Below are 27,744 nucleotides of genomic sequence, written 5' to 3'. Positions count from 1 at the left end.
GAGTTGAATGTTTAATATTTGATTTAATTAGTTGTAGTAACATAAATCATATGTTTAAGTTTTAACTATATTTATTAAACTATCATTTTGTAATAACATGTTATACATTCAAATTTATACTATATGTGACATTTTTATATAACTATCATGTTATTATTATTCAATGTACAACGCGCGTAGTGTGATATAGAACCTCTTTGAATAATTTCAATAAACTTTAAATACTCTAATAGATAGCGTACATACTCATGAGAGGCGTAACATTTACATAACAATAAGTTCATTAAACACGAAAAAACACTGTTGTTTTTTCGTTCATTATATATACATATACCTATACCTAATTACTTCCCTCTTAAAAGTATCGTTAAAGGACATTAATTCTAGCGGTCGAACAATCCTATTACACCCGTGTGACTATTTTTGGTCAGCAAGGAATGTAATCGGCTTATAATAACTCAGTAGACGTTGTTATTTCTGACAAGCGCATTGATTATTATAAAACCATTGGTAGACCGTGTACTGAATTACACTTTAACGAGAAACAGATGGTCGTAAGATAACGTTAAAACACCAGTGTCTGAAATATTTTATGAATGAAAACATTCGCGTTAAAACAACGTTCATCTCGACATATCAAGATCACATACTCAAGGAATATCGACAAGGTCATAGAGCTTCGAGTAACTCCACGACAAGGTATGTACTATATACAATATTATAACACTGTGTAATAGTAAGTCTAGAGGCAGGAAGTGAGCCCTTGTAGTAAATATACACACATGCACACCCCGATTAAAAGACTTTACATATATATTTAAAATATCCATTCACCGCCGCTTCCCCGTGCTTTTCTTCTATTACATAGTAGCGCAGAGCCCGCGTGAGCTGTGCCATCAGGATGGTCGCAATGGTAAGTTATATAACCGGGAATTTTAAAGAAGGAATTTGATGTCAAGTGGGCTTCGCTTACTAATAGGACATCTATAGGAGTATTTATAAGAAAAGCTTGTAATTCGGTTTTTTGATTTATAAGACCATTAGAGTTCCAAAGAAGGATTTTTATTGGCTGATGATTATTAGTGTTACTATTTATCATTGTTGGAAATAAGAACCGTATTGATGACGGTTGTTAGGAGGGAAATTAAGGGATTAATTAGGGATTTAAAATCGTCGAGAAAGGAGGAGAGTTTTAATGTCAATGGGTCTGAGTCAACGGCGAAAGGAATATTAGTTTGATTAAATTGGCTGTTGGAATTTTTATCAACGGCATGAGAATATGATTTAGAGAGGGGGATAATTTGATTTGAAGTAGTGCTTACAGTGTTGGGCTTTACATTATTATTTGGGTGGACATTGTTAATACGACCTTGGTAGTATTTTTTGAGGTGTTGATTGGATTGGTGTTCTTTATGGATTGGACAACCTCTGTAGTTTGCAGGATGATCACCTCCACAAAGGGCACATTTGGCAGGGAGGCTTGAAGATTTTTGGCAGGTCGATGAAAGATGGTTGTCTCCGCAACGAACACATTTAGGAGGGTGATTACAATAGGATTTGGTATGACCAAAACCTTGGCAGCGAAGACATTGAATTGTTTGATGGTTTAAGCGTGGCTCTTCGATTTTTATTTTTGTGTAGTGTAAAAACTCAATTTTAAAGATATCTTTATTATTGAGGGCAGGCTCCAAATCGACAAAGAAAAGTGGAAGTGGAAGCTTTGTAGACCGTTGAATAACATTTGTTATGTTTCCTGGAGTATGACCAAGGGACAATGATTCTTTTTTAATTTCTTCGGGTGATGTTGTGTGATGGAGGTTTCTGATTACCACTCTGAACGGTCTATCTTTTTCTAGCTGGTAAGTATGGAAATCGGCTTTATTTGATAGAAGAAATTTAATAACCGAACGGTAGGAATCAGCTGAGCTGGTAGAAAGTTTCAAACCATTGGTTGTGCTTTTACAAGAGAACTGTTCACCTTTGGTGACTTCTTTAATTTCTGAGCAAAATGAATTGAAGTCATTGACAACACGGATACAAATTGGAGGAGGAGGTTTGGTTTCAATGATGGGAGACTCAGTGTGCTCTGCAACAATATCCATATTGTCGGCTTGAAGTACAGGTTCCTCGGTATCGTTTGCGGCAAAAAGTGAGAAACGATTTTGTGAAACGTACGTTGTATGTTTTTTGTGTTGTGTATTATTTGGTGAGTGGGCTGGAGAAGGGAGTCGTTTAGAACTTTTTGGTGTGGTAAAGCCGTCATTGGGGGAAAAATTAGCTGGAGAGATTAATGGTTGATTTGGCACGCTCTGTATGCGTGACTTTTGTATTATTAGTGGTGAGACAGTTTTTGATTTATCGGTATTACAATTATTACCAAAATGCAGATGGAGTAGCTCTGGATCCTCAGAGAGATATGGTGAATAGCTCAATGGATAACTGGTACTTTTTGATACCAGGACGCGTTTTTGAAATAAAAAAAATAGTATAGAACTTAATTTTATACTTGAGAAAACGCAATGTAATCGTATATTACGATGTTTCATTGTCGACACTACATGCGCGACTTGACTTACACTTAAAACTATTTGTAACAAATAAAATTAACAATATACCTAGCTGTAAAACAATTTTATTTATCATATACATATATTCTTTAGGTATACAAACAAAATTAACATTACATTTATAAAAAAAAACAATATATAGAGTAAAATGTCCTTTGGATAAAAACTTTAACAGAAAGAATAAAATATTCCTGATTTGGTGACTAACAGTGAAAATCATAAAAACAATTTCTATCTTTAGTCAAACATAAATGGAGGTTATATTTTTTACACATAATATGTGTTCTCATTTTACACCCTTCATGTTTGCATAATGTTGCATCTTTTCGATTATCAATAAAAGCAAAGTGATTAATTTTATCTTTAATAATTTCTAATGAGGTATTTTTTGAATCTATTTTGCGGTTTTTGTTTGGGAGTTTAGGAACATCCGGAAAAATGCGGTTTTTATTATCTCTGTTGTTTGATAACAAAAATCGTTTACCAAAGTAAAATTAGTTGATTAGCAACACTTGACGCCCAATTGCCATTGTAATGACATACTATTGGAGGTACAATAAAATGATAACGGTAAAAGATAATCTCGATATTAAATCATAATATGCATACAATATAAATTGAGAAGCAAAAAAAAAAAGTATGGGATTTTTAGTGTTTATTTTTTTGTTGAAAATTGAAGATAATGTGAAAAAAAAAAAATATTTTTTAGCCAACTTTTTTTTTTTTGATAACCTTTCATTATCTTTTCATATTTCGTCCATATTGCATTCTTATCAATTTTAAAGTATTCTACACATGTTTTTACGTGTATATATATGTATTACACAAAGATATTATTTGAATTGAATTTTATAACTGCTTTTATTTTGTTGTGCCATTATAATGGCACGCGGGTCTGAAAGGGTTAAATGTGTATTACTATTAAGAGTGGCTGTTTTACATAAATTTGTTATTTTTATTAAACATATTTCAGTATTTAGCGAGATTGTTTTCAAAATGAAAATTAAACATTTTATTGCTACCTATAATATATCTTTCAGGAATAAAATGTTTTCTAATTTGAATTCATTACCCCTCAAAAGAAATCATATGCAATTGTAATTGAACATAGTATTTTGATACTTTTTTGTTACATCAATTTGTAGAGAGAATTTTTGTGGGCTTTCACACATTTATTGGCTTTATGTAGCTCTACACGGTGATGAATAATTTGGACAATTTATGAACCAGATAATTTGTTGGAAAATAATTATTTTGCGTATTAGAGCATGATCATTTAAAGATTAGAAATTAGTTGCCTCTTTAGAAGAAAATAATTGCTTTGCTCTCCCCGTTTAGAGTATTGTGAATGGGAGTATTGTGAAGTTATTTAAATAAAATGTGTTATAAAAAATGTGAAAAGCAAAAGCTTATACTAAACGCCAGAATATTTTTTGTATAAAAAAAAAATGATCCAAGTTTTAATAGGATTATAAATGCTTATGATGATTGTGTTTTTTAAATATTTGTACAGTGCATCTGTACATTTGTTAACTGCTAAAAATATTAATATTTTTACTTACTGTGACAGAATTAAACAAATAACATTTTAAGTTGTTATACTTTATATATTATTATTATATTATAAAAATTGTTTTTTTTTACAAGTGTTGTAATTAATACTTGATGGTTTAGTCTTAGCGAAATATCATTTATCATTATTACTGTAATACAAGCTGTATTGTTTGTACGCTGTACTTATTGTTTTGTCTGCGTCCACAAACCTCAATACTTAATAACAACTAACAAGTTATTTATTTTTATTGCCCAAATATAAACATACAATTACTTTTATTTTATGCAATTCACCCAAGACTTGTGTAATTTTTGGTAGTTGAGTTAAAAAAAATTCACAAGTTTTCGGTTAAAAAAAAAAATCAAATAACATCATTCTACAAAATAAAAATCTAGATATTATTATAATAATCAATGTTTTTTGTCTAATATATATATATATATATATATATATATATATATATATATATATATATATATATTCATAGTTAATAAATCGTTGGTACCTACTTAAAGAGTTTTTAGGGATAAATTACATTATTTTTTATTTTCTCTTTTAAAGCTTAGTGTAATGTAGTCAGAACATTAAAATGTATACTATTCAATTATTATAATTTTGATATATTCAGTGCAGTAATAGAAAAATATAATTTTCAATCAAATATTTTGCTCCAATTCAATAATATTACCAAAAATTTAATAATAGATGGGTACTCATAAGAAACAAAAAAAAAAAAATGTTAATACAAAGTTAGTTTTAGTGTATTTATATAATATAAATAACATTTATATACTATATAGATATATATTTTGTATTTGATACTTTGATTTATAAATATATGTGTAAACATATTTTAATTAATCAATCATTGTAGAACTATATCCAAGTACAATTTAGTATATAACCAGCTATCTTATAAGTTTAATATTTAAACAAATTAAGTATCGCAAATATACTTTAGAGAAGCCAGTACAGTGGGGTTGGGGCCCATTATTATATATTAAACAGTCATCAGTTGATGGAACATTAGTATAGAGCTTGAGGGGTCAGCAAAAAGTTGATGATTAGAAAATCTAAAACAAGCGCTTAAATCAAAAGCAAAAATGCCAAAAATAAAGAAGATAAGTGTCCTCCTTGTGAAACATCCGAAAGAAAAGGAAAAGGATCGGACAAAAAAACCATTAACTTTCACTTGTTGAAATCCATCAGTTAAACAAGAACCTAACCAAAGACAATAAAAAAATTTGATGTACCATATAAGTGTAATTTGCCTAAAATAATAAAGTGGTTAGCTGAATCAATCGCCTTGTTGAATTCAGTGTACCTAAATGACGTCAGTTGGTTTGCCGGCTTCCATAGAATTTATTAATTTAACATAGAAACAAAGTAAGTTTCTTTCACACACATATTCAACCGTTTCTAAATCTTTATTGGTTAGTATTTACACCAGTTAATTAAAAGAAAATGTTAGAGAAGGCTTTATTTATTTATTGTTCTAATAGTTTAGGTAGAGTGGATAGTTTAGTTAAAGGTCTACAGTAAGGATATTATTTAGAGTTTAATTTCCAGGGTATTATGTTTTACCAATGCTATATGTTTTACTAGTATTGTAAAAAAAAGAAGGCTTTTATCGGTAGTTGATTTGTACGAACAGACGATCTTATGTCTTGTTATCAAGATGACTGTAATAATCCCAACGGACTTTTAGGCTAACGTGAAGAGAAGTTAGTATTTTTGTTTTATATTCTATGCTAGTTACTAACTCTCTTGAATTACCAAAAAGTAATTTACCATTAGTTTTGTAATTGATCCAACAGTACAGACTATTACATAACATGGCTTGTTACAAAACACGGTAAATTGTTCTGTACTTATTTTGTGACTAAACAAAACACTATTCTGTTTTGATTGGAACACCTTTGTCTCTATTTTGATAATTTTTACTCAAATCGGTCACAATAAATGAAGCTGTGATAAAAATTGTTTTTAATAACGTACGTAATACCAAAGCGGGAAAAGATCATAAAATAGAATTAAAATCAATGTGTATTTTTGTCACAATTCACAATTAGTTTGAAAAAATAACAATGTGTTTAAACCAAAAAGTGTTTAATATGATGGCAAAAATATATATCAAAATAAAATATGTTGTTTAGTTTTAAATAGCAATAAAATAATAACAGTTTATTGAACGTTACCTGGACACAAGTGATAATTAGTGTTACAACACAAGTATAGCGAATTATGGAAGAATACAATTCTGTATCTTATTAGATGGCAAAACATTAAAATAAATTATTGTAGTCTTTAACGTGTAACTTATTTTAATACCTTACTATTATTGTAATAAATTATTCAAACTTTAATCAGACTAGTCTAAGTCATTTAAGCACACAACAGATAAAGCTACTTATTGTCAAAATACGTAAATCATGGCCACTTGGTGGTAAAATTCAGGTTAGGTGAATTTCAAAGTATTTCTTGTGGCCGATGCTGTTAATATTCTAATTGACAGTAATACTTTGAACAGTACATCATCCAATTGCGCCACTAAATCACCAAAATTTGCTTTCCTAAAAGAAATAAAAAACAAATGCAATTACCAAAACTACGTGTAGATTCTTTGCGATATTGTCAATAACATTTTTGGTTCAATTTACACATAACAAAATGACACAATTTGCATACATTAGTTATTATTAGACAAAGAACGAAGACACTCATTTCGAACGCTTCAAATGAAATAATTTGTTTCACGTCGTTAAAAAAAGAAAACACTGGCAACTTACTTCATTCTACTAGTCTGCCTTTGTTCTTCGACTTCTGGTGGTATGTTGTCTTCGTTTAGGTCAACTAAATATTTAAACTAGCTAGCGCTTAAATAACATCGCCTTTGTCTTTCGTCAAACAGATTATAGTGACAGAAACACCTGAAACGGGTTAAAATGAAATTAAGAAATACTAAATCCGAAGCTACAGCTAAGAAGAGCAGAAACACATACTTGTTGCCACAGATGCTTTAATTATGTCATCTTGTCTGGTAGCCATAAAAACTATCGGTAAATGGTCTACACGGTAAATTTGTTCCTTATCAATGAATTTTTGCATTGATAAATATCACACAAATTACGTTTGAATAGTAGGCAAAAGTAATTGATCGACACAAAAACAACCAAACGTAAAATCTGGAATTAACAACAAATTATTATTTAAATACAATTATTTTTATTAAGCGGATTGGAAGTGGGCGGTTTTTAAGAAGTTTTTAAAGGGAATATTTAAGAAAAATTGGTTTCAAACGAAGTCAATTTATATTATTTTTTCTATGAGTAAAGCCATTTTTGGTTTATTTTAGACCTAAAAGCTTGACAAATTTGCGTCTACTTAGAATGACCAAATTTAACTTTTGTAAAGAGATTCGAGTTCTTTGACTACTTAACAAAGTTATGTAGGAAACCGATTATCATTTAGAAAGTTCAGTTATTTGTATTTAAATCAATTCAATTTTGAATAGTGTTCAATATTAAAAAAAAAACAATTTTTTTACATTAAATAAACAAAAAAATCAAAAATAAACATACTTGCATAACAACTAACTTAGAAAAGTAATCATAAAACCCACATCTCTTTACAGAATTCAAATTGGACCATCAGGAATAGTCGACATTTTGTTAGGCTATAAAAGCATTTTGTTTGGTCTAAACGTCAAATACAGACCGCTTAATGAAATTTAAAAAATGAGTATACCAGGCAGCTCATGAAGCGAAGTGTACATGTCGAGGAGTACTTGGAATTTTTGTATGTTTTAAACAGCACACAAATTCGGTCAACGTCGTCACTTACAACTTGGTCGTTGTGTTCTCAAAAAATCTGAAACTTAAATATTGGTGTTTTATAAGCATAAATTTCACAACAGTTCAAACGCAACTACTGACCGATCTATGTATTGGGTTTGAACACAAACTACTTGTGCGGCATATTCTTGGTTTAGTCCTTTGTTGATGTCGAAATTGGATTCGGTAATTTCCATAAATAAACGATAGAAAACTGTAGACAGCCAAGCTGAAATGACAAACAAAGTGTTTACTATTAATTATACCTAGTTTTCAATTCAATTTAATACAAATTCAGGATAAGAGTTTTATTGAATAATGTTTTATTGATATATGTTGGTAACAAATTATTAGTAAAGACAGACAATCATACTTAATCGTATCGGCCGTAATACTACAAAATATATAAATTTTAAACACATTTTTGTCTTTACAAAGCTTTTATCAATATTTAACATTCCTACAATTGTCTACAGATTTGCATCCAAGCTCTTTATTCATTCAAAATAATTCCATAGTTCAGTTATAATAACTTTGTTGACAAAGTGACACAACAACCTTATTATGCTCCGTTCCCACTATGCCCCAACTATACTGTACTGTCTGTCATTACTAACTGGCTTCATTATCATTGGTATTGTCTGTTTGGATCATCTAATTAGAAATTAGGTACTCTGTAGTACTCACGTTACATAGTCGAGGTCAACGTATTCCAAGTCTACAGACGATTCCTTTGGCGACGGTGACGTAGTTGGAGGTGCTACGTCGTTCGACATTATTTTGTCGATTTGATTAATCGCGTTCGTGTGGATTTTGTTCGTTTCGTTATTATATTGTAGTTTATTGCAAGCTATAAAACAATTTTTATAAAGGTGGACAGTGTAATATGTTGACGTATAACCTACCCACGTGTTAAACGAATAAAATACACAGTTTTGACGTTTAGTTAATCCGTGGTTCTTATATAATATAACATGATGTTAAATTTAATATTTTTATCTGCCACATGAAATATGAATGGCACAAGGGAATATACCTAACTCATGAAAATGGTTTTCTTATTATTGTTCTGATATCTAGTGTTGTTGTGTTGCTTGATAACGTTTCGGATTAATTGATAAGACTGGCCAGAGTCTCGGTCTTATATTATATGACCGTGGTCGCGGTATCGTCAAATCAGGATTAAAGATAGATAATGTTATCACAGAACAGATACATAATTTTATACTCTATCCGTGGTCACACTGATTTCACGTTGCCATGCGACGTCTTGGTTTTTGCTTACATGCCAACGGAGTTATCTGTTGACCGTTTTCACTTTTAAATTTGCATATAGTCAGTTACGCTTTGTCTAAAAAGTTTAAGAGGACGTCGCAGGTAAAGTGTTACGTATACAACTCCCGAGAGATGGCGTTATTCTCCGTCTCGGCGCGGCGGCGGCGGTTTATAGTCACGCCCATACGAGTGCTGCGGCGGCGCGTTGTAGTATTATCAGAGCGGCACATTATTCTATCACCGACTGCCGATCTAGTAAAAACTAATATTATGCTGGAAACGTATGATTCGTCGCGGTAAACATTCGCTACTTCACGAGCTCGCGCGCGTGTTACAATCTCGAGTAAATCTTTTTTATAGCTACTGTTCATTAACATTTATATAACAATGGACAGAGTAGAAAATACAATACCCATCATAGTTTGAATCATTCTGATAACTTAATTACTTATTTTTAGCGTATAAATAATTTTCTCAGATATCAGAATAAACTTGGTACCTCGTATAGCGTACTTACTTATTAACATTTATATTGGAGCATACTTATTTTGCATGTCTAATACAATAAAATACGTGTTTCCAAATTTGCTTAGCCTATATTGTCCATGGTCGTAATGAATATTTTAGTTTATTTTCTCTTTTACTGTTTTTTTTTTATAGTATTATAGGTCACCAAACAAAATCATTAAAAATCAGTATTTTATGTAAAACATTTCAGCTTTCTGATAATTCATTTATAAATCCAAAATTAATAATTGAAAACATGTTTATAAAAATTCATCAATAGAATAATAATTGTATAATGGTACGAGTATCCGTTATAAACTTTAAGTGCTGGACGGGTCATATATAATATTCTATGATTTATTTCATTAAATAATAATTATATATATCATTTATATATTATTATATAAATCTAATACTATTTCATAAAAAAACAATGTGTACATATGTAAATTTTGTATTATAATTTTTATCTTTAAAACACACAACACAATAGGAAAAATAAAAATGTGGCTTCTCTGTACAACAAAAATACAGTATTTCCCAAGTAAAGTCATATTTCTACAATATTTACAAATAATATAGGTAATTAGATAAGCTTAGATTATCTGTTGTTATCCCGAAAATTATGGTGGTCACCGCCGACATTATTGCGGAATTTAGCTTTGTTATAAAAAAAAAAAAAATAGAATACGAAATCATAATTGAAATATATTGTGAGTAATACTCTTTAATTTATAAATTGTAATTATATAGAAAAATAAATTATAGTATAAATGAAGAGTTAATTTGTCAAACGTTCCAAGTGCTAAAGTATAAAAATTGAACTTTATATTTGATTTTTTTTATTTTACTAGCGGAAACATAACATATTTTTGAGTTTTAAATATGATTGTTTTTTTTAATAAATATCTATTCCTTACTTGAAATTTACAAAATTCTTTCCGGTGTAGTATGCCTGTTAAATGCTTAGTTCAATTTGATTTTATTAGGTAGTGGTTTATAATGTTGTTTATTCCCAGCCGTCACCGGTGGAGACTAGGTAAACGCAATTTTTGTTATTAGTTATTAGACTTAGGTATTAAACGTTATAATGCTTCATCTATTTGTGCGAGACTGTTGGCCTTTAGTGTAGTAAATCGGTGCGTGTAATATTATTTCGATGTGTTTTCATTTGCTTATACTATATTATTATTCTTGTAATTCATCGAATCAATGTTAATAATCATTAATATTTCAAATATTATTTCGTTACTTCTCACCAGTATTCCAAAACTGTTTGTTCAATATCTTTAATTTTTTGTTTCTCTATTTGAGATTGTTTTATTGTAAGACCTTATCAGTTCATTCAGACTAATTAAAACTACCTATATTACAATTGTAATATATAAAATTATATAAATATCTGTAATTAAGTTATAATTTTTATTAATACTTTAAGCTTTCGGGCGTTTATGAATAAACAAATAAATAGACTTATCTTTTCAAATGTATTATCACAAATTTAATTTTAACTGTATTATTAAAAATTATATTATTATTATTTTAATAAACGTTAAACACACACACTGATTTTTGTGTTCATGTTGGAAAACGAAGATGAAAATATATCAACCTAGTACTTGGGCCACTGGGTGATGCAAAAAATCTAGTTTTGAATGGTGCACGAGATTTCAAAAGGTAGACAACTCGTGTAAATCGTTAATCAAATACACAGTTTGTTCGAATAAACTATTATTATCATCGCAGGTGTGAACCAAAAACAAAACAAAATCAGATTAAAAATCATTGTAAATCGTGCATTATAACTGTGTAAGTAAAATAAAAAATAACAATTTGTTTTAATGACTATTTATAGTCAGGCCCGGCTCAAGCGTTTAAACATGCCCAGACAAACTCAAGTTTTGCCGCCCCTAACTTGCTTATAAACGAAATATGCTTCATATCTAATATTCGTTTACTCAAAAAACCAAAATAAACGAATTCTGTGTACAAAATACATTATAACTATTTATAAATAGTCTACAAGGGGTTAGATATTTAGTATCTATAAATACATGTATAGACTCTAGTATACCTCACTAGGTACTGTGTATGCGTCAAAACACAATTTTAAAATAGTTGTAATAAAAACAAAACGATAAAAAAACACAATATTAAAAATTAACTTTTGTAGATGCAAAATCAGATACAACTTCATCCAGGTCTAAATAATATCTATTAATTCCTTCTCGGTTGTATTTATTGCAAGACCCACTAAACGATCTAACGAGCATATATATTCTAAAACAAATTGCGTGGGTTTGTTTCTATAGCACTGAGTATACTCTGTAAAGCTATTATTTCATCGTGTAATCCCACAGAATTAATGTCAGAAATTAAAACATCTTTGGATGTATGTGAAAGTGAGATCTTTATAATTATAAATGTTTTAAAGATATAACAAGTTTGCACACTCAGAAAGGTATTCAAATCGTTCGTTTATCGATTCTATAGCTCCATTTAAAACTGTATTTAAAAAGTTAGGTCTGTAAAGTTTATGATCATCGCGAGACTCATATTTGATTTGTGTACTTGTACGTTTAATTCTATGTAGATTTATTTATGGAAATGAATCTTCAGATCCAAGAGCATTTGCCAGTAATTTGGCTGATTTAAAAGTTTCAAAAAAATAAGTTAAAATTGTGTATGTATGTTTAGCCCCGTTCTAGATATACCTGTGGTCTAATGTTCAGACCATTAACCCTAAAACTCCAACTAAAAGATCGAAATAAGATTCAAAATTTCAAAAAAAATTAAAAAAAATAATTTTTTTAAGGGGTTATATATTATATCCCATCTTTAGATGGAATAATAATCACGGAAGCCCGAATACTACATTTTATGCTGAGAGTGCTTGAAATTCGAATTTTATACACTTATGTGAACCTAACCAACGCCATACCATCGTATCGAATCAATTATTTAAGTTTAATAAGCTATAGGTCTGAATATTGTTAAACCCTTAAGGAAATCGCTGGAGGATACAAAAAGACTAGTCCATCATATCACATGCCTTTAAAAAAAAATACTCTTCAAAAGAATGGAAAAATAAGTTATAACATAACAGTAGACCAATTTGGATTAAAGAAAAATTGCCAGAACAACCAGAACGCTGCATGCATACAACCAGAAAGTTAGCCAACATAGAAAATCAAATCAGTGTTTAACGTTATTTTTAACTGTTAAAAATAATATTTTAGTAAAACCTTGATTGCATATTGCAGATGAAACTCTTAATCGCTTTGGGATAGAACATTTATAATATTTTGTAAATTGTAATATGAACATAAATAATATATCATCTTTAAATTGATGTTGAATATGAGAATATTCAACATTTTTGTTAATAGCTATAAATGTATTAGATTTTGTCCATTTCAAAAACTCAAACGGGTTTCTTATAAATTTTGGCCGTTGTAAAATTCAATTTTGTTTTGCAATGTATATACTAGATACCTATGTAACCGTATTGCAAAAATAATCCACCTTTGTAAATAAACAACAACGGTACTCTGCACAATATATGTCTATATTGTTGTTGTCGCTGAAAATTTAAGGCCACAGACCAAGACACATGAATGTCACTACAAAACGTTGCGTTTCAAAAGTCGGTCGAGTCAATCACTGTGCTAAAAATCTGTAAGTATGCTTTTAATCAAATAGGTACGGACAAATCTCAACAAAACCCTTGAATAGATACGTTTTTAATTCGAGCTATTATATTAGTCTATACTCGGCCCTGTTAAAGAACTAAAACCTATTGGGTACGATCTTTGAATAGTATTTAAAATTGTTTTATGGCTAGTTATTATTTTTTTTTTTCAATGTGCATAATATGTTTTAAAATAGTTATGTTCTTGTACTGAACAGTGGCGCAAATCATTTGGAATTAAGTGGGGGCAAAACATAAGTATATACTTCACTTTGCCCTTCGACACGTTGACTTTTTAAAAAATGCCTAACTTTACAAAACGGTGTGACTTACACCGCCATGGTTTTAACCCCCTCAATTTGCAGTTACCCATTAAAAACAGAGTCAGTAAAAAGAGTAATAAAATCACTTTAAAATGAAAATTTCGATGTTCAAAGCAGTACAGTATAAACAAGCACAGTAAGATAGTATTAAAGTTAGGTAAGTTAGGTAGTCACTTTCAGTAATAGTAATTCTTAAAGACCTCTCCGTCCCTATTATGCCCCGATTCCACTGTACTGACTTTTTTTATATTTTAGGTGTGAATCATAAAACCCCTTGTTGTTTTATTATCGCTTGGTTTAGAAGGTGTATACGTTTTAAAATAAAATACTGAGTCCTCTTTTGTTTGTTATTCTTTTTTTTTTTACGATACATAGGCACTAGCTGCTCGAAATATTGTTTACGATTTCTGAACAACATGTTATTGTAATGTGGACATAGCAGGTGTTTTTACTTCTTTAAGTGTATATTTTTTAGACTTTAGTCGTGTACGACACCAGTACATTTTTTAAAGAATTTTTACTGGGCGACAAAAAAATGTTTGGGGGGATAGGGGGGGGGGGATAACTAAGGTACTATATCGTAACGATTTGCAAAAAAAAAAGTCGTCGCCTGTTTTTAACCGCCTGTCCTGTCCGTCTCCACTCATGGAAAAACGTTTTTCAGCCGAGTCTGCAACCACGAAAGAGCATTTTCATGTCTCGTTGAAGTACCGAATAAATTTAGAGTAGTGGTGGAATTATAGATAATGAAATGGTATATTAACAAGCTAGTATCTAAGGTGGCTAGTAAACATATCAAGTTTCTGACTTATAAGTGATTTTATAATATCTGGCCTTAAAAAATTCATAGGAAATATGACCTGTTAAATTACATTAAATTTATTTTTCAGTTATAATTTGATCGTTGTGAATACAACATATCTCTCACCCCAATCTATCAACCCTATCTTTCACCCCCTATCACTCACCCTCTGTCTCCTACCCCTATCTCCCACCCCTAACTCCTACGCTATCTCCCACCCTCAACCCCATCTCCGTGTGGTAACGCTTTTTTTCGGTTATGTACCGGCTAATTCTCACCCTCTGTCTCCTACCCCCTATTTCCACCCCTAACCTCATCTCCGTGTGGTAACGCTTTTATGGTAACCCTTTTTTCGTTACGCCTTTTTGGTAACGCTATTTTCGGGTGAGAATTAGCCGGTACATAACCGAAAAAAAGTGTTACCAAAAAAAGCGTTACGCTGTTAAGCGCCGCAAGGTACCAAAAATCATTCGTCAATTCAAAGACAATTATCGGAAAGACCATTTCGGATCCATTTCGAATGTTAATCTGTTACGCTGTTATCTGATATGAGATAAGAGATGTCGTACGTTCAACGTTCATATTAGAACTAAATAATAAATTCAATGTAATTTAAGAGGTCGAATTGTTCAAGCCAGATTTTATGAAAACACTAAAATATTAGCCAGAAACTTGATTGTACATAATTTTTTTTTGACATTTTCATGTCTTAGCTTTGGCACTTAACCGAAAAAAGCGTTATTTACTCAGCGTTATTAAAAAAGCGTTACCAAAAAATCGTTACCACACGGAGATGGGGTTGGGGGGGAGATAGCGTAGGAGTTAGGGGTGGAGAGAGGGGTAGGAGACAGAGGGTGAGTGATAGGGGGTGAAAGATAGGGTTGATAGATTGGGGTGAGAGATATGTTGTATTCACAACGATCAAATTATAACTGAAAAATAAATTTAATGTAATTTAACAGGTCATATTTCCTATGAATTTTTTAAGGCCAGATATTATAAAATCACTTATAAGTCAGAAACTTGATATGTTTACTAGCCACCTTAGATACTAGCTTGTTAATATACCATTTCATTATCTATAATTCCACCACTACTCTAAATTTATTCGGTACTTCAACGAGACATGAAAATGCTCTTTCGTGGTTGCAGACTCGGCTGAAAAACTTTTTTCTTTTGATTTGGCTGACTATAAGGGAGTAGGCTACCCCCCTTTAGTTTCACCCTTAATGAGAAGTATTTCAGACTCGCCCCTCATAATTATTATTAAAAATAAATCGTAATGCTAGTAGTAAATAGTAAAAATAAATAAATAAAAGAGATAATTTATTTAACAGAAGATTTTTTTTAAGATTTATTTTTCAAAAAACTTTTTGATGAATGAATGATTTTTGTAAGTTTCTTGGTCTGTAACGTCGTTCTTTCCATATTAAAAACTCAGCCACTGCTGGTCTGGGATCAAAATTTGCTGTTCCAGTACTGTTTAGAGCAATATACATTCTACTATTATTATCACATAACGGTACCATTGCCTTTTGACCATCCTTAACGGTTATCGTCATAAATGTATAACAATAGTATTATTATAACTTATTTTCTCATATTCTACAATAATAAATGCATTTTGTATTTAATATCGAATAGGTATCGATAATATAAGACAATATGTAGCCATTTATCCATCATCCATTACCTAATTGGTTTTCTACATAATTAAAAAATTCTTCTCTTGAAAGTTGTGTGTTGCCCAGTCTTTAACAATATAATCAACTAGGCGACAAATTATTTTCACTGGGCGACATTCGTGTCACCTAGTTTAATAGTTTAAAAAATGCACTGTACGACACGCAAAAGACTGCGACCAGTATGAATTGCTTTTATGTTAATTATTATTTGCAGGTAAAATGAAGCTCTTCTGTGTGTTATTACCATTTTTCTTCTTAAACGTTTTGGCAGAAAGTTGTAATTATTTAATTTTTCATACTTACCTACTCGATATACTTATTAAAAATAAAAGTAATATTTCACGTTTCTTTACAGCTGACTCCTCGTATACAAGTACGGTGTCCATTACAAGTCAGTAATATTTTTTATCACTATTAGACTAACTTTATACACACTGATATTATACTTATTTTTTTAAATGATTTACTATAGACAAACACATCCACATAGCTTCTAACTATAAGGATGCTTTAGGAAAAAGTAAGATACATATAAGAAATCAATATACTAATAGGTATATAATATATAATTTTAACACCGGAAGTCGCTTAAAGCGTGGTGTAATTATTGTATTATGATTATTTTTTTAAACTTGTTTTATAACTCGAATCTTTATTTGTTTATTCTAGATGGATTGGAGTGTGTAATTGAACAAATCGTTAAAGACAACATGTTTTCAGTGAACAGTAATACGCATACATAATAATAATAATAATAATAAATAAGGTTTAGAATATTTGATTATTTTATTAAAACAACAACAAAGTTCGTATTTATGCAAATATATCGGTGGTGTAAATCTTAGTTCTTAAGTCATAAATCTTATTCTACTCGCTACATCTGTTTGAATTCAGCCGTTATATTTATTTTTATACGTTATAATAAAGTTTCAGCTCTATTAAATTAATCTAGCCAAGCACTAACTTCCGGATTACTAATACCCTTATACTTACTACTTTAATATTTCTCTTAAAGTGTATTGCTATAGAATAGAAAATTAAATCCAATATAATTTATTTATTTTGTGTTCATTTCAGATGACCTGATTATTTTGATCGCTGTACCGGGTAATAATCGTTATTACTTTTTATGGAAATATTTATACGCAGTTGTTTGATAGGTATTCATTGAGTAAACACATTTTTTTTTTGCTTTTATTCCAGAATATGCGCTCACTGACAGCGAAGAGAATCTAAATGGTAGTCAATAATCAGCTATACATATTATAATGCTCTACACAGCAGTGGCGCAACAACTAACGCCAGAAACCCCTATTCCATCACTTTTTTTTCAAGTAAAACTTGAATAGGACATGACGGAGACCCCCTCCCCCCTTGGCCGAATTCTGGTTGTGCCACTGATACACAGAATCATATGTACAATAATGGTTTCTATTAGGTGTAAAAAAATTATATACGATATCAAGTTATTTTATTGTAAATTTTAGCATCCATAAAACGAGATAAATCTATACAAGAAAAAATAAGCAAAAAAATAGGTAAATATTAAATTTTGCAAGCGAATAATTTTGAAAATTGATAATTATTAAGTTGCTCAGAAAAACTAGAATATCCGATTTAAGCTGAAAATCAAAGTTTTTAATGATGAAAGTATAATTCAAATCATTTATTCGAATGTTGATTGAAAGTTTATTTTTATGCTAATACAATGTTTTGAATTCATTAATTATTTGGTCAAATTAATCTCAGTTTTAGATGTTTGGGATAAAATATAAAAATCGTCTTTAACTAACCTAATGATTATTTTACATTCTTTATTTGTTACAGCTAAAACACCTGTGCCTAAAGATTCAGACGAAAGTAATTACAAATTTATTCGATAGTAGTAAATAGAGCTTATAGTTTTTTTTAAGGGCATTGAATGTTGTCAATTTATTTTTGACGTTTTGAAACAATAAGACTGTCAAAATTTCGTTTACTTAATGTGGTCCGATTTCAATCCTGTAATGACATAAGAGTTCCTTGGCAACTTTACTAGGCTATGCAGGAAACAGATTTCTGAGTAGGAAACATGGTAAAGTAGCCAAAGAACTCTAATCTCTTTGCAGATTTGAAATTGGACTATCCTATGTAGACGAAACTTTGTCTGGCTTTTTGGGCAGCTAAAATAAACCAAAATGGCTTTTACTTATAGAAAAAAATATTTAAATTAAAAATAACACCATAAAGCTTTTACAAATCAATCGGTACATTAATTGACACGGTCGACATTTATTAAAACCTCAGTTTTCTTAAATATTGCCTATACAAAACTCCTTGAAAGACAGCGTGCAATCTCATTAATTATGAAATTAATCTCAGTTTTAGATCTTTGTGATAAAATATAAATATCGTCTTTAACTAACCTAATGATTATTTTACATTCTTTATTTGTTACAGCTAAAACACCTGTGCCTGAAGATTCAAACGAAAGTAATTACAAATGTATTCAATAGTAGTAAATAGAGCTTATAGTTTTTTTTAAGGGCATTGAATGTTGTCAATTTATTTTTGACGTTTTGAAACAATAAGACTGGCAAAATTTCGTGTACTTAATGTGGTCCGATTTCAATCCTGTAAAGACATAAGAGTTCTTTGGCAACTTTACTAGGCTATGCAGGAAACAGATTTCTGAGTAGGAAACATGGTGAAGTAGCCAAAGAACTCTAATCTCTTTGCAGATTTGAAATTGGACTATCCTATGTAGACGAAACTTTGTCTGGCTTTTTGGGCAGCTAAAATAAACCAAAATGGCCTTTACTTATAGAAAAAAATATTTAAATTAAAAATAACACCATAAAGCTTTTACAAATCAATCGGTAAATTAATTGACACGGTCGACATTTATTAAAACCTCCGTTTTCTTAAATATTGCCTATACATAACTCCTTGAAAGACAGCGTGCAATCTCATTAATTATGAAATTAATCTCAGTTTTAGATCTTTGTGATAAAATATAAATATCATCTTTAACTAACCGTATGTTTTTTTTTACATTCTTTATTTGTTTCAGTTAAAATTCCTGTGCCTGAAGATTCAGACGAAAGTAATTACAAATTTATTCAATAGTAGTAAATAGAGCTTATAGTTTTTTTTAAGGGCATTGAATGTTGTCAATTTATTTTTGACGTTTTGAAACAATAAGACTGTCAAAATTTCGTTTACTTAATGTGGTCCGATTTCAATCCTGTAAAGACATAAGAGTTCTTTGGCAACTTTACTAGGCTATGCAGGAAACAGATTTCTGAGTAGGAAACATGGTAAAGTAGCCAAAGAACTCTAATCTCTTTGCAAAATTGAAATTGGACTATCCAATGTAGACGAAACTTTGTCTGGCTTTTTGGGCAGCTAAAATAAACCAAAATGGCTTTTACTTATAGAAAAAATCAATCGGTAAATTAATTGACACGGTCGACATTTATTAAAACCTCCGTTTTCTTAAATATTGCCTATACAAAACTGCTTGAAAACAGACAGCGTGCAATCTCCTTAATTATGAAATTTGCCTTACCTATATTTTTCGTTCACATGATAATATTACAACATAGTAAACTTTTAATTGGGGAGAGAGAGTGAGACCTAATTGCTGTTTAACAGCTAACCTACGGTATCATATTGAACGACGTATGTCAATATTTAACACTTTGCAACAAAATGAAAGTGAAAAAAAGATAAAAAAAAACCAAGAACAAATGTTGTTATTGAATGTTTGTAACAAGTCTCTGCACCGTTGGAGAGCGAGGAGTTGAGCCGGATTGCCAGGACCGGTTGGGATACAATTGGGATAAACAGTATAGCCGTTTTATTGGCCGCATTGCCTTTAAGGTATTTGTGGAGTTGACTATTAATCATACACCAAGAAGCTTTTGTAATGATGCGAAGAACAATGATCTAGAATGCCTGGAGTGTCTTAGAGAATTCGGCAGACCCGCCATAAGACCGAATGGGCTGAAGAAGTGGTTTGTATGCAGCAAGGGTGGAAACAAGTGCAAACGGATATTAAGTTGCTTAGGTTTTGATTTTATGTGTGGGCTTCTTGTAAGTCTGCGATTAAATAAGAGACTTCTGTGGTTAATTTCATTTTTGTGTGTACCGATTTCAGTGTTGAATGTCAAGTTTGAACAGTCTCTTCAAATAAGTAATTCTACTTAGGTTTTTTTTGGAGTGCGATGAAATTGTATATCGCAAGCAACTAATTTATTTTTATTTTTCAAAAATGTTAACACAAATTTACCATTTGAATAGTAAATAATAATAAATTTATAATACTTAAATATGTATGTATGAATAAAAATATGTATCATGTACAATATTTTATTTTTTAATTCTTGCAGGTTTAAAAGGCTTAGATATTTTGATCCGCCTCGGAGAAGAGAGAAGATCTCTTACCGGAATAGCGTTGAAAAATATAATTGCCCGTGAATTAGCCGAATTATCAAGTAAATATAGAGTTTTAATGGTACTACTTTTTTAACCATTATTATGTTTTTGCTTATAAATATTTTATTTCAACAAAAACGACAAATATGAATGAACTTTTGTAGAACCCCTTGGTCAGAACTTGTCGATACTTATCGTGCATGTCTGTAACAATAAAAGGGATGTTCCCAAATATTTTTTTTCCGCTTATTTTGGCTACGATGAGATTTTTTATTTTACCGTTCTTTTTTACTAGTATTAGCAACACGTTGAGTTTATTAAAAAGCTGATCTTCCTGTTGCCTAGAACAAGTAAAATTTTTGAACTATTTTTTTTTTTCAGAAAGCTTGAGAAATATTTAAATATAATATGAAATTTACACTTTTTATTTTGAATTGGGTTTTTCGTATAAACGTTTGGAATTAAACAATTGGTGTAAATTCGTAGAAAACCTATATTATTTTATTTATCTAACTACATTCTTTCTAGATACGAGATTTTTTTTTTGTATAAAAACTGATTTTCATTGATGTATTTGATGGCCGAAAATACTATAAATAAGAGTAAACAATAACAAAAAAAATGTAGAAAAAAAAACTAAAAATATCCTACACAAACAAAGCCATTTGGAAAAATCCAAAAAAAAATTAGGAACATTTCTTTTATCGTAACAGAAATACAGGACGAGTATTAAAAAAACATTGAAATAACAAGCACAAGAAAAAATTAAATTTAACAGCTTACTTACGAGTCCGCAACACAACAGGATACATTTTTATGTATCTAAGGTAATGATGGGGAAAATCCGGATTTACCGAAGTTCGAAATCCGAAATCTAAAAATTTTAATTTAATGTTTCTTAATGCTGATTTCGGTTGTTTAGAACATTAATTAATTTTTAACTTAAAATGTATTTGTATTATTGATAAACCAGTATAGCTGTATCCGATATCGGTAATTAACTTTACTAACTTTAGAAACTCAAATTGTAACATAAATATTTAATACATTTTATAAATTAAGAATAATTTACTGAAACTTTTGACTGGTCGATAAACAGTTTTTGATAATTACTTTTAGTTGTTAAAGTTTAAAATTATCGATAGGGGAACGAGTATTATTGAAGGATTATTTTTATCTGTGCACTCATCTCCATTGCACTTCATCTCCCATTCTAAGTTATACACTTTAATAACTTTAAAAGTGTACATCCAGAAACAGTTACCAACCAGTTAATATATTCAGCAAATTATTCGTAATTAAAAAAAAAAAATTAAATATATATTATGTTTCCATTTGGATTTCTAAAGTTGGCAGAGCTCTGGGAATTACTATAAAAGATAAACTTTTGAGTGTTTTCTAATAATCTGATTTTGAAATTCGAAATTTCGATTTTCGGATTTTGAAATCCAGAATTCGGATTTTCGAAGAATCCGGATTTATGTCACATCACTAATCTAAGGTGGCTAGTAAACATATAAAGTTTCTGGCTAATATTTTAGTGTTTTCATAATATCTGGCCCAAAACAATTCATAGAGAATTTGGCCCCTTAAATTATTGAATTTATTATTCATTTCTATTTTGAACGTTGTGAATACAACATATATGCCCCCCTCATTCCCACCCCAACCCCAACCCTCATCTCTTACTCCCTAACTCTCACCCTATCTATCACCCCCTATCTCTCACCTCCTTACTCTTACCCTCTAACTCTTACCCCTACCTTTCACCCCCTATCTCTTATCTCTCTTACCAGATAAATCAGCTGTTATTTTCGTTATGATAACCGGTGTCGGTGTCGGTTTTTTCGTTATGATAAGCGGTGTTGGTTTTTTCGTTATTATGAGCGGTGTCGATTTTCCGTGTGTGTTCCATAGCAAAGACATAAAAATGTCAAAAAAAAACCAGTATAGTGGTGTCAAGGCATAGTGGGTACGCGGGAGATCACTGGTCTAAAGGAATTATGGCAAAAAAAAATCTATACCACTATGCTACCCATGTTTTAATTTGTTGTATTGTAGTTTATTTAAAAATGATATTTCTTTATATATACTAGATAAGAAATTTTAAGTACACTACGCTAGCATTTTAATTCATTACAGAGCCGTTTAACGTTTTATCGCAAGTTTTTCTCACACAACGCGGTGGCAAGATGCCGTCTGAGTAGATTGTGACAGTGATACCAACCGAAAATTAGTGTTTTCGTTATTCAGATCTGGTGCACTCAAAGTTGACTTGAAAAAAAAATAATCATAAAATAGGAACCCTTCAATGTACCGACTAGATACGATCTGTGATTCATTAAGGATAAGACACTCATTTCCTCGGAATATATTATATTATATATTATATAATATATATTTTTCAAAATTTTGAACATTTTTATCACCAAATCTTGAAGGCCAAAAAGGATTTTAGTTTTTTTTAATTGGCAACATATGTTTTTAATAACATACATTTGTAGACAAAAAATAAAAAAATATTTTAGCGTTTAAATTTTGAATTTTCATTTATTTGTTCATTTGTTATGACTTTAAAAAGATTTGATTTTTTGACTGTAGTTCTTAATATTTTCAATCGTACTACAAAAACGAGTAGTTTTATTACACGCATAAAAATAATTTGATTAAGTGGGTTTGTAAAACCAACCTGTGTACCTGTGTTGGAATAGGTAATCTGTAGATAAGATCCGTTTGTCTATCATTGTTTCAAAGTCTTTTATACCAGTGACTTTTTTTTTGTAAGAGTGTTATCGCCAAATGGACAATGCGGACATAAATATGAACCTTATGTGCTATCGGTTTTGGAAAACCGAAGAAATATGATAATTATTAAGAAAAAATGTAGTATCTTAACAAAGTCATAGCCAATGAACAAATAAATGAAAATTCAAACGCTAAAATATTTTTTTAATTTTTGTCTACAAATGTATGTAATTAAAAACATATGTTGCCATTTAAAAAAAACCAGTACAGTGGGGTCGGTGCATAGTGGGGACGGAGCATAGTTGGGTCGGGGAATAGTGGTGACGGGGAGGTCACAGGTTTACAGGAATTTTTAAATCTGAAAGTGATAAAATCACTTTCGAAAAAACGCTTCGATGCAAATCGGTAGTTAGTATTTTCAAGCCAGTACAGTCCAAACCAAGCACAGTATAAACCAGCAAAGTTAGAAAGTTTTAAATGAAGGTTCTGTATTTACAAATGAGCATCAAAGCGTTAATTTGAAAGTGATTTTATCCGAGAGGACTAGTACAGTAGAGTATTGGCATAATGTAATCAAAGCAATGAGGAAACGGAGAGGTCACAGGTCTACAAGAATTATTATAAATAAAAGTGATAAAATTGAATAAAATCGCTTTCAAATAAACGCTTTGATGCTCATTTGTAAATACAGAACCTTCATTTAAAACTTTCTAACTTTGCTGGTTTATACTGTGCTTGGTTTGGACTGTACTGGCTTGAAAATACTAACTACCGATTTGCATCGAAGCGTTTTTTCGAAAGTGATTTTATCACTTTCAGATTTAAAAATTCCTGTAAACCTGTGACCTCCCCGTCACCACTATTCCCCGACCCAACTATGCTCCGTCCCCACTATGCACCGACCCCACTGTACTGGTTTTTTTTTTTTTTGCAAAAACTTAGTGGACCAAATAACACATATACAATGTCTTGTTATATTTTGTTGGAATGGTCGACGATTCATGTTTCAATCGTTTGTACTCCATAGTTTAAATTATAATCGCTTATTCTCAATAAAATTAATATTTATGTATTATATACTTCCATTAAAGCAATCTCACACAAACTATTTATACTTCACAGATTATATTATTTCAAAGCTATATTATACTTCTATTTTACTAGATTGACAATGTACAAAATAAAATGCAACTAAAAAAACCTTTTCATAGATCCTTAAAATGTAAAGGGTGGGATAGTGAAACGGGTTTTACCATTTAAATACATTAGAAAATCGCCGTTTTACTGCCTCATCCTGTATATTAATTTCTTGTTATTTTCTAAAGAAAAATCGATTTTCTTACATTTAAATTAAAATAAATCGTATACTGGTACTGTGATGGAGAAAACAATAAATTTTACCTACATTTATTACTTATTAGTTAAATATTACTAACGTGTATAGCCACTAGCAGTCGGCTGTTGCCTGTTATTTAACAATAACCTTTTATGGAGATTTTAAAAATTGTGTTTTTTTAATAATAGCATAGGAGCAGTATCATGATGTTAAATGTTCACGAGATTTGATCTAGTCATAAAATAAAGTATTATCATTTATGACTTAATTATTATTAAAATTTATCTTAATAGTAATAGTACATAGTAATAAAATAATGAAATATTTTTTACAAAATTAGAGCTACAAGTTGATAAACTAAAAAAATAAAATTAGCACGAAGCAGATTATCTAATATTAGACAATTTAAACAATCAAGCGTGAATCTCTTTAAATGAATAACAGTATAACAATATACAAAACATTAGTTTTCCTTTAAAAAAATTGTGTAATAAAAAAAACATTTTGAGGCGGTATACTGCATAACAACCAACACTTAATCTGAATCCAAAAAACAACAGTCCTCTTCATTATTTGCAGGTAGTTGGACATTAAATACTCATAGTTAACCTTCGGTAAGGTTATATAACGCAGGCTATAAAATAACGAGATAACGACAGTGGTTTTGTCGTATCAGAATCATTAAGTGTCTTAATAAGTACACGGACAGGTTTTTTTCCCAATAAATCGAGTGTCTACTATAATCAGTCACACGATTTAGTCGCCTGTGATATCATGTAATAAACACAATATTATGATACCGATCATTGGGCCCTAACCTAATCTAACACGGATCGACGTTACCAACTGATAGTTTTTAGTGTCTGTTCGTTTCTCACATCTGGTACACTGGGTTTTTAGTTAAAAAAAAAAAAAAAAGTTGAATTTGTGTAAACTTTAAGTCAAAAGTGGTACTTGAGCACAAAACCTAATAGTATCATTCTGCATAGATATAAATAAAATTGTTTTAATGATTTGATCAATTTTTTTTAAAGACTAGGTGTTTTTGTTAAAATATACGCAATGTGCGAAAACACGGTTTTCCGGCAATTAAAAAAAAACTGTAGTGCCGAATTTTTCACCCGCTTAATATGTTATGGATACATATGAGTTCCAACTACTGGCAAATTTTCAACCCAAAAGTTTTAAAATTACGGCTAAAAACCCCGAAAAACAAAAAAACTTGTACCCCCCCTAGGGGGGCGGGAAATGGGTATATTTTGAATTTGACAAAACTGACGTGCGCGGGCATACCAAATAAACATTTCTTATACATTTCAACTCGATCCGACTCTTTTTCTCGATACTATAGCCAGTAAAAGTTCTAACTTAAAAACTCGTACGGTTTTTTTTTTGTTTTTTCAACTTTCGCCTGTGAAGGCTTAAACTTTTTCAACTTTTACCCCCCCAAAGTACAAACTAGACAAAATTTGTGATTTATAGAGTTGCTATTCGAAGGAATTGGTCTAGTATTAAAAAAGTTACAGTGTATACAGCGAAAAAAAAAGCCCACATCAGAGTAAAACCAATACCTTCTCGCTTTGCATCGAAGCTAAAATAAAAATTCCCCTTTTTGGCCTTCAAGGATTAGTGATAAAAAATTTAAAAAATATAGTACAATGTGTACCAAAAAATCTTGGAAAAAAAATATTGTTCAAAATATTTATATATTTCGAGAAAATTAGTGTAAAACCCTTAATGAATCAAAGTTGCCTAACCCTTATTCCAGTAACACACAAATTTAGTTTTTTAATTATAATGTACGAATATTATAAAGTTCACACAACACATATTTGATAGGTTTGTCTAATCTAACGTTTATATAATTGTATTATTTTTTTTATGCACTACAGCAGTTTTGTATTGCACAATAAAGAAAGTAAAGTATTGGTTACTAAGCTAATAAATATATCTTTTTTTTTTAGATCCGAAATACCCAGATATTACAGACTCGTTAGCCATGTACTATGTTTTAAAATATATGTGTTGTTACATAAAAGCGTGGAAGAGTACAAAAACTGCTGTATTATTGACCGCTAATCTTGAAAATCGCATTTGTATCTTAAGATATGGAAACGGCCAATTTGAAAAATACAGATACATTAATAAAATATTTTATCAAGTAGACAACATTGAGACAGACAATCTAGTAGCAAAACTAGAGTTACTACTATGATACGTTAGACAAAGAACCAAAAGTATTCTAAATAAATTTATAATACTTTTTTTTATTAAATTCAAATATTTTTTTTTTAAAGCACTACTAATATCTTCATCGACTAATAGGTATTCATATTTATTTTATTCGTCATATTATACTTTATAATAATTAAAATGATAGTAATAATATAATAATAAATGTAATATGCCTTTTAATTTTTAATTAGACACTGCATTCTATTTAATAAAAGTAAAAATGCATCAAATTTATGTTTGCCATGGTTTTTTTTTTTTTTTTTTTATAAGAGCGGTCATTCATGATCTAATTTAAAAGAAAATATACTGGTTCTTGAGAGGACGCTATTCCGTCAAATTTAACAAATTTAAACACTACAGGCAAACTATTTGTAATTGTTTTATGTAAATAGTAACTTGGTTTTACATGGTTATGTCACCGTATTTACAAGCTACCTGACTTGCATATTTAATGTTATATTGATAACTAGGTATAGGATGTGGTTAAGGTTATAAAATAACGACATGGCTATTGGATTATGTAATTATTATTACACTAATGCACTAATCGGTGCAGTATGATTTCCCCTAGACAGAAAATGCATCTAACAACTACATTGGTTTATTAAACATGATTTTTTTCGGGACGACAACAAATCATTGGAGTAGTCGTCAAACGATGACTTTTCAACTTTTATGGTAATTTATACTGAAAGAAGGATAATTACTGAACAAATTATTATACATAAATACCACAGACTTGGGTTTTTTTATTTATCTTACTCCTAGTGC

At 30.1% G+C, this 27,744-nt stretch overlaps 1 protein-coding gene and 1 long non-coding RNA gene across 4 annotated transcripts; one reads left to right on the top strand and one right to left on the bottom strand.

The window, feature by feature from the left end:
- Positions 1-372: 372 nt before the first annotated feature.
- LOC126835625 (uncharacterized) lies at positions 373-19,346 on the top strand. Its single transcript, XM_050568332.1, has 11 exons — positions 373-699; positions 16,453-16,515; positions 16,594-16,629; positions 16,711-16,758; positions 16,908-16,964; positions 17,316-17,345; positions 17,442-17,477; positions 17,726-17,776; positions 18,066-18,098; positions 18,678-18,710; positions 19,291-19,346. The coding sequence occupies exons 1-11, from the start codon at positions 597-599 to the stop codon at positions 19,344-19,346; spliced, it is 546 nt and encodes a 181-aa protein (XP_050424289.1). The 5' UTR covers positions 373-596.
- LOC126833181 (uncharacterized) lies at positions 6,284-9,016 on the bottom strand. Of its 3 annotated transcripts, XR_007684909.1 has the most exons (7): positions 8,861-9,016; positions 8,643-8,805; positions 8,058-8,184; positions 7,870-7,998; positions 7,125-7,307; positions 6,912-7,052; positions 6,284-6,695 (listed from the first exon to the last, which is right to left on the bottom strand). It is a non-coding gene; the product is annotated as an uncharacterized LOC126833181 (long non-coding RNA). The 3 variants fall into 3 exon arrangements; XR_007684911.1 differs by having other exon boundaries at positions 7,870-7,992; positions 8,643-9,016; XR_007684907.1 differs by having other exon boundaries at positions 6,287-6,695; positions 8,643-9,016.
- Positions 19,347-27,744: the final 8,398 nt, after the last annotated feature.

This window comes from Adelges cooleyi, unplaced genomic scaffold, assembly GCF_023614345.1.
Source record: "Adelges cooleyi isolate 19-005CV unplaced genomic scaffold, UGA_ACOO_1.1 ACOO_flye_CR_arks_rails_tigmint_CR_PRNA_1, whole genome shotgun sequence".
NCBI lineage: Eukaryota > Metazoa > Arthropoda > Insecta > Hemiptera > Adelgidae > Adelges > Adelges cooleyi.
This window is presented reverse-complemented; position numbering and strand designations above follow the sequence as displayed.